An 8,433-nucleotide genomic window follows, 5' to 3' on the forward strand; every position below is an offset into this window, starting at 1 on the left:
AGCGCAGCCCCCAGTGATGGGCAGGGGTGGGGTCACCATCAGTGGTGCCCACTGACGTGCTGCAGAAAGCTGGTGGTCCGGGAGGGACCATGCGGGTGAGTGTGGCGGGCTGGGAGCCCCTGAGCCCGTGGCCCCCTGACACCCTCCAGGGTCCAGTCTGGCTCGCTCAGCCATTCCCCAGGGCAGCTGCTGGGGTCGAAGAGCTCAGGGCCTGTCCTCTGTTAGGAAGAAGAAAGGACCATTAGCCAAGGAGCCCCCAGCCTTGGGAACCACCAGCCTGCCCCTCCTGGACTCTCCTCCAGTCCCCGCTGAACCCTTGTCACTTCCCGAGGGCAATTTTGTAGATCCTAAATGCAACTTAGGGGCTCAAACAGTGTGTGCAAAAACCTTAATGTGTTCTGAGGGACTATTAGGGTCTCTGAGGCTTTCTCGCTTCTTCCTGGGGTGGGTGAGCACCTGCTAAGGCCTTGTTCTGAGTGCTGGGCCTTTATCACTTCCTACTGGGGGACTTTCTATACATCAGGAAGGTGGATTAATGTGTGCTGAGCCTCATTACATCCTAAGAGTAGATTAGTGTCTGCTGAGCCTTCTATCCTGAATATGGGTTAGTGTCTGCTGAGCCTTCTATCCTGAATATGGGTTAGTGTGTGCTGAGCCTTCTATCCCGAATGTAGGTTAGCGTGTGCTGAGCCTTCTATCCTGAATGTGGGTTAGTGTGTGCTGAGCCTTCTATCCTGAAGTGATCAGTGTGTGCTGAGCCTCACCACCTTGTAAGGGTGGGTAAGTATGTGCTGAATGTTACATCCTGAGTACGGGTTAGTGTATGCTGAGCCATATCAAATCCTAATCATATTCTGAGTGTGGGTTAGTGTTTGCTGAATCTTGTCACATCCTGAGAGCGGACTCATATATGTTGAACCCTGCAGCCTGTCCCCGCCATCCTGGAGCTCGGGGAGGCCCTGATCCCAGAACCACCCACACCCTACTGGCCCACTGGGCTTACATCAGCATCCATGGTCATATCCTTGACGTCTGGTCCATCCCCATCCCGCTGTGGGAGGCTGGGCGGCTCGGCCGAGGCCCCGCGGTGCTCTCCTTCGGCCCAGCCGCTGCCCCGGCACGAACCCTCATCCTCCGGGGAGGCCTGGCTCAGCCGGATGAGATTGCTGAAGTTGGAGTCAGACTTGGAGCCCGCGGGTGGCTTGCGGGCCTTGTGGCGGCCCGCCAGGCGGCTGCCATAGAAGGCCAGGATGGGCTCGGGGCCCGAGTCGGGCACCCGGCGGCCAGCGGCGGCCGCCTTGAGTGGGGCCAGCATGTCAGGAACCGCATCGGCTCGGGTCTCGCCCCACAGCCCGCGTCCCACCTCCTGCAGACTCAGGTCGTCCAGCTGATCGATGGCCCTCTGCATGCCCGGCGCCTTCTCCTCGCAGAAGAAGGGCCCGCTGCCCACCACGCTGCCTATGCCCACGGCCTCTTCCTCCTCGGCCAGCCGGTAGTAGGGGGGCCCGTCCTCCACGGCCGCCACGCCAGGCGTGGGCGGCTTGCCCTCCACCTGCAGTGAGAGGCGGCAGCCGCGCAGCGAGAGCTGGTAGTAGCGGGTGGTCTCGTGGGCGCTGCGCAGCTGCTGCATGGACACGAAGGGGTGGCGCAGGGCGGCGCTGGGGCTGATGCGCTCGTGCGACTCCCACGTCAGCATGCGTTTGATCAGCTCCACCATGCTCTTGAGGTCGGCGAGCTCTGCCAGCGCCTCGCGGTCCGGGAAGGTCAGCCGGCTGGCTGCTCCGCCGCCATTCACCGTCTCGATCTGGTCCAGTGACTTGAGCATGTACTTGCGGCGCTCCAGAGGGCGCACCTGGTGGGACACAGGGGTGGGCACGGGGCTGACACTGAGTCCGGGCCCTCGGGGCTCCTGCTGTGGGGCCCACATATGACCACGCCATCCCCGCCCCCAGCTTCCAGTCTGCCCTGCAGTCTGGTCCGGGGCTCTCTTGTGGCCGTGAAGCCCACACACCCAAACCTAGACTTCCAGTTCTGCCCAGGATCTGACCTGGAGCTCTCTTGCTGCGGGGAGGGCCACACCCACTCCCTATGGCCAGAACCCCTCTCGTCTGACCCAGCACCCTCCTGCTGCTGCAGGAAACCTACCAGAGTGGGCCCTTTGGTCTTCCTGCCATCTCACCCAGAATCTCACTGAGCCAAGTTTCACTTCTCCCTCAGACCTCCAGTCCTTTCCAGAGCCATGGGTGCAGTCCCAACCAGCCACTAGCAGAGGGATGGCCCTCAACCTCTGGTACCTCCTTGGAGTCAAATCCAGATCCTTCCTGCTGCTGCGGGCCACAGCCCAGCCCGCCAGGCCTCCCGGTGGTCCAACCAGCTTGCTACACTAGCTTGTCGACCCCCCTTTGCCAGGAAACTCAGAGCAGCTGCCATATACTTCCAGTGCCACCTTGGGTCTCACCCACATCTCTCTTGCTGTCACTTGCTGTGATTTGAGCTGACCCTCTAATCTCCAGTCCTCTCTGAGGTCTAGCCTAGATTTTTTTTTCTCAATGAAGCAGCCCCCACATGACCAGCCCTCACCCCGCCTGCCCCACACCCTCCCCTCTCCCCCACCCACCTCCGCCTACCTTGGTCTCAGCCAGGTAGTCGGCAGAGGACTTGAGCTGCCAGGGGTTGTTGGCATCAGGGTGGGGGTTGCGCTTAAAGAAGTGGTGCGCCTTGCGGGCGGCGTGCAGCAGGTGGGGCTTGGGCAAGCCCTGGGTCTCACAGATGTAGCGCACCTGGTCGTACTCGTTGTTGCCTGGGTAGAGGGGCCAGCCCAGGTGCAGCTCGGCCATGACGCAGCCCAGGGACCACACATCCACCTTCTCGCAGAAGGGCAGCCCCAACAGGATCTCGGGGGCCCGGTAGAAGCGCGACTGGATATATGGCTCCTTGACATAGCGCACCTCGCTGAAAATGCTGGCTGAGCCGAAGTCAATCACCTGTGGCGGTGGGGGTGGGGGGAGGGGCCAGGGGCCAATCAAGGTCTCCCCTGTGGCTCTGACCAGTGTCTTTCTGCCCCTGCCATCTGACTGTCGCTGTGTCCGTGAGTCCTTATCTCTTGTTTATGTCACTGTCTTTGCTCGTCTCTGTCTCTGGTTTTGTGTGTTTGTCTCTCTGTTTCGAACCGATAGAACGTATGCCTTTAGGACCCCTCTCTTCGTCTTTCACTCCACACCTTGTACATCAGCAAACTTGTCGGCTCCACCTTCTGAACGGATCCAGATTGGGCAGCCTCCGCATCCCCAGCCTTGGCTGCCCCCCACCCAACGCCACCCTGTCCTGAGGCATCTCCCACTGAGGCTGATGTGGGGGCCTCCTCGTTGGGCTCCCAGCTCCTCCCCTCTGCGCCCCAGTTCACTGGTCATATGCACGCCACTGATGGATCCTGTGAGCGCCTGAGTCTGATCACATCCTTCCCCTGCTCAGAATCCCCCCATGGCTTTATCATCCTATGATAAAAGTCAACTTTCCCATGGCGGCCCCCAAGGCTCGAGCAATCTGACCATCACCCATCACCTCTCTGGCTTCAGCTCCTCCTGCTTCCCCTCTCACACAGGTGCCTCACTGTCCCTTGAACAAGCCAGACGCATTCCTAGCGCAGGGCCTTTGCACTAGCTGTTCCCTCTGCCTGGCATCTCTTCCCCCAGGTGTCCACATGGGTCCCTCATCTCAGGTCTCAAAAGTCAACTCAGTGAGACCTCCCCGGCCATCCTAGAAAAAAACAGCAGCATCCCCCACAGTTCCTATCCCCCTTCCTGGATCCCTGCTTTTCTCCAGAACTCTTTTTTTTTTTTTTTTAGATTTTATTTATTTAAGATTTTATTTTTTTTATTTAAAAAAAATTTTTTTTTAGATTTTATTTATTTATTTGACAGACAGAGATCACAAGTAGGCAGAGAGGCAGGCAGAGAGAGAGAGAGGGGAAAGCAGGCTTCCTGTCAAGCAGAGAGCCTGATGCGGGGCTCGATCCCAGGACCCTGGGATCATGACCTGAGCTGAAGGCAGAGGCTTTAACCCACTGAGCCACCCAGGCACCCCTATTTAAGATTTTATTTATTTGACACATAGATCACAAATAGGCAGAGAGGCAGGAAGAGGGAGAGGGGGAAGCAGGCTCCCCGCCGCCAAGCAGAGAGCCCGGCAGAGAGCCTGACATGGGGCTCTATCCCAGGACCTTGAGATCATGACCTGAGCCGAAGGCAGAGGCTTAACCCACCGAGCCACCCAGGTACCCCTGTTTTTCTCCAAAACTCTGAACACCATTTCACATCCTATATGTTTTACCATTCAGCCAAGTTCATTGTCTCTCTACCCAGCTAGGATGCCAGTCTGGGGATTTTGTCAGTTCGCTGTTGCATCCCTAGGTGCCTAGAACAGTGCCCGGCACACAGTTAGGGGCGCAATCAGGAGACAATGAATGAATGAATGAGGGGGCTTATGTCCCTGGCATGCTCTTTCCTTCTACCTCTTTTTTGTATTGCTCTCTTTCTTTCTTTGCCCCTTCACTGCTTGCCTTTTCCTGGTGTCTCTCATCTCTCTGTGTCTCTACCTCTAAGTCACCTGCTGGGAAGACACCTCCCGGAAGCCCCACCCTCTTCCGTCTTCATCATCAGGCGCACGGAGGGGAAGGCTGAAAATCTTTCTCTCCTGATGCCGCTGGGAGGCGCCCTGTGCCACTTTCACTCTGAATCCCCAAGACTCTCTGGACCCCTGCCTCAGTTTCCCCCTCTGAGTTTCTCTGCTTTTCATTCAGCCATCCCTTGTGTTCTCTCTGCAGAAGGTGGGATGACGGGAGGGTTATTAACCTGCACTCTGAGTGTGGGCGACCGAGGCCTGGAGCTCAGAGCGTGAGGGCCCTGGGGCACTTGGTGGCCACGGGATACGTTCATTCATCCGTTCCACAGACACAGGAAGGAGGGCCAATGCCGGCCAGGTGTTGTGGATGTGTCCTGTCTGCCTCCTGCTGTGTTTGTGGGAGTCTCTCCTTCCTTAGAGCTCTGTCCTTCCATTTCCTAGGGCAAAAGGATCTGCCTTTTCCTGCCTGCCCCTCTCCCTGTGGCTCTGACCTTCATTTCACATTGACTCCGCCCCCCGCACTGTGCCGGGAGATGCCAAGGACACTGTAGTGGCCACAACTGACCTGGTCCTGCCTTCACAGCCCTGCCCATTCCTGGTCCAGACCCTTCACCAGACAGTGACAAGCTCAGAAGTGGACAGAGGGGCCAGGGCTGGGATGGGGGACACAGGTTGGGGTCCGGGGCAGAGGAGCTGGGGCTGGCTGGGGGAGCCCAGGGAGCTTGTGACATGCATAAGAGGTGCTTCTGTGTGCCCAACACAGGGTCAGGTCCTGGATCAGGTCCAGAGGAGGTCTTCAGTAAGTGTTTGGTTTTTGTTTAAAGATTTTATGTATTCAGGGGCGCCTGGGTGCCTCAGTGGGTTAAAGCCTCTGCCTTCAGTTCAGGTCATGATCCCAGGGTCCTGGGATCGAGCCCCATGTTGGGCTCTCTGCTCAGCGGGGAGCCTGCTTCCCCTCCCCTCTCTCTCTGCCTGCCTCTTGCCTACTTGTGATCTCTGTCTGTCAAATAAATAAATAAAATCTTTCAAAAAAAAAGATTTTACGTATTCATTTGAGAGAGGGAGACAGAGACAGAGAGAGCTCAAGCAGGGGGAGCAGTAGAGGCAGAGGGAGAAGCAGGCTTCCCGCTGAGCCAGGACCGCCCCCCCGCCCTGGACATGGGGCTCGATCCCAGGACCTGGAGATCATGATCTGAACCCAAGGCAGATGCTTAACCATCTGAGCCACCTGGAGTCCCCAGGAAATATTTGTTAATGAACAAACTGCCTGTGACGAAGAATGGTGCTTCCATCCTTCCAGTCGCTCGGGGCATCGGGCTCTCCTCTCCAGTCAAGTCATCTCTTATACCTCACATAAGATCAGTCAGCAAATCCTGTACCTACCTAGAGCCCACTGTGTCCCTTCCTCCCACTACCCCGACTCCATCCCCGCATCCGGGCTTCCCACTTGGCGGGGAGCAGCCACCCCTCACTGCCATCCTGCCCCTGACCCTCACAGGCTGTTGCTCTCACAGAGCCAGAGGGACCCTGAGAACACCTGAGCCGAATCATGATCTCTCTCTGTTCAGAAGCCTCCTGTGGCCCCATCTTACATGGAATAAAACCAGTCCTCATTGTAGCCCTCGAGGCCCTGTATGTCCCAGCCTGTCACCTCCCTGGTCCCATTCCTCTCTCTTCTCATCCTGGCCTCCTGGGTGCTTCTCAAACACATATACTCAGATCACTCCTACCTCAGGGCCTTTGCATGAACTCTTCCTTCTCCCCAGATGCTTTTCCCCAGATGTCTACATGACTACCTCCTTCCTTTGGGAACTTCCTCAAATGTCATCTTAGCGAGGTCTCCCTGACTGCCATGTCTACAATCTCGGTCAGCACTGCCACCCCCAATCAACACCCCACCCACATCCTCCTCCTCCTCCCTGCTTTATCTTTTCTCCTTCTCACTCACATACCACATTTGATTCATTTATCTTAGCAATTGTGTTCCCCCGCCCCTCAGAATGTCAGCCCCACATAGACAGGACCAGGCCAGAGGAGCTGGACTACGAATTGGAGAAGGAAGGAGAGGTCTCAGGTCTGGGACAGAGAGGATGTCAGAAACGGGACAGGGAGGTGGGGAGAGGCATCATGGGCGGGGAAGGGGAGACACTCAAGGCTGGGAGGTGGGGACATGGGAGACCTTAGCGACAGGAGAGTGTCCAGGGCTGGGGGAAGCTCGGAGAAGACAAGGAGGAGGGATGTGGCCATACTGGGGCTGCCCCACTCACCTTGACCCTGAAGGGGCAGCGGGTCTGGTCCACCAGCATGATGTTCTCAGGCTTGAGATCGGCATGGATGATCGCCAGCTCCTTGAGCCGGGCCAGGGCTCTGAGCACCTGCAGGGTAACCGTGCGGATGTGGCGGGCAGGCAGGGGTGCGAAGTTGTTCTCCTTCTGGAATTCGAACAGGTTTTGCTCCAGCAGCTCGAAGACCAGGTAGAACTTGAGGGCGTCGTGGAAGAACTCGAGGAAGCGGATGACGTGGGCCTCCTCGGGGTCCAGGCCCCGCATACACCGCAGCAGCTTCAGCTCGTTCTTGATGATGCGGTTGCGGTAGGCGTCATTCTTGAGGATCTTGATGGCCACCATCTCCCCCGTGCTTCGCCGCCAGCCCTTGGCCACCTCCCCGAAGGTGCCCTTGCCCAGCACCTCGATGATGTCATAGCAGTCGGTCTCAGACTGGATGGTGGCCATGGTGCCCCGGCCCCCGGGCGCAGCCCTGCCGCCGCCCCCGCCCCACAGGCTCTGCCTTCGAAGGCTTCCGGCCTGCCACTGGCTCCGAGGCCCCCCCAGCGGGGGAAAGAGAACCGCACTCGTGCCTCCCGCTTTGAGGTTCACGCCCACCTCCCTGGCACCCCCCAGCCCCCTGGGCCACACTGCCAGTCCGCCAGGGGCCACACCCCTCCCCCGAAGCCCTCCTGGCTTGGGACGAGGGGCCCCGGGCCCCCCCAAATGGATTCCAGCGTTGCTGAGTGGCTCTGGTTCTGTTGTTGGAGACCTGAGCCCCAGGCTGGAATGGGGGGTGGGGTGGCCAGTGGAGCCCCCTCCCCCACCCCAGCGTCGGAATCCTGGAGGGGCTGGCCAGGTGAAGGGTCGACAGAGAAGGAAGTCCAAACCCGGACCTCTGGCATGGGGGACTGGGACATTCCTAAACAGAGGTGAAGAGCTTGGGGGATGTGTGTGTGTGTGTGTGTGTGTGTGTGTGTGTGTCCCCATGTGAGCAAACACCTGCCCCTACCGGTGGCTGCCATTGGGGGAGGGGTGCGGCTCAAGCCAGGCCAGCTGGTAAAAGGTCTTGAATGCCAGGCTAAGGAGTTTGGACTCATCTGTCTGAGGGCCCTGGGAGCCACAGGAGGGCTCTGAGCAAGAGAGTACAGGGTCAGATTTAAATGTCAGAAAGCTATCGAGCAAATAAGAGTGGATCGGAGGGGACAAGAGTGGAGGCCTGGACCCTGGAGCAGGGGGTTCTGGGGAGGAGGCTGATGTATGAGACTGGAGGCCAGGAGGGCAGGTTGTGGGACTGATAGTTTGGTGGGGGGGGAGGGAACCATCCAGAACAAGGCCCAGGGCTCAGGGATGGTCCCTGGGACAGGGACATGGATAAGGAACACCTAAGGGGAACAGATGCTGATGTCAGGTTAGACAAGTCTGGAGTGCTTTAGAAGCCTTATCCCGTCCTTACACATACATTTTAATAGCTCCATTTTGTGGAAGAGAAAATCAAGACGCAAAGAAGTTGAAAAAATGCCGAAGGCCACCCAGTTGGGTGCCAGCG

General features: G+C 58.1%; 1 protein-coding gene across 1 annotated transcript; it reads right to left on the minus strand.

Annotated features, from left to right (window-relative positions):
- Positions 1-38: 38 nt before the first annotated feature.
- HIPK4 (homeodomain interacting protein kinase 4) lies at positions 39-7,761 on the minus strand (the record flags this gene model as incomplete). The annotated part of the gene is made up of 4 exons (XM_080828947.1): positions 6,888-7,761; positions 2,628-2,984; positions 1,004-1,852; positions 39-218 (listed from the first exon to the last, which is right to left on the minus strand). The coding sequence occupies exons 1-4, from the start codon at positions 7,350-7,352 to the stop codon at positions 39-41; spliced, it is 1,851 nt and encodes a 616-aa protein (XP_080685073.1). The 5' UTR covers positions 7,353-7,761.
- Between the last annotated feature and the right edge of the window lie 672 nt (positions 7,762-8,433).

The sequence above is a fragment of the Martes martes genome, assembly GCF_963455335.1.
Source record: "Martes martes genome assembly, chromosome: 17".
NCBI lineage: Eukaryota > Metazoa > Chordata > Mammalia > Carnivora > Mustelidae > Martes > Martes martes.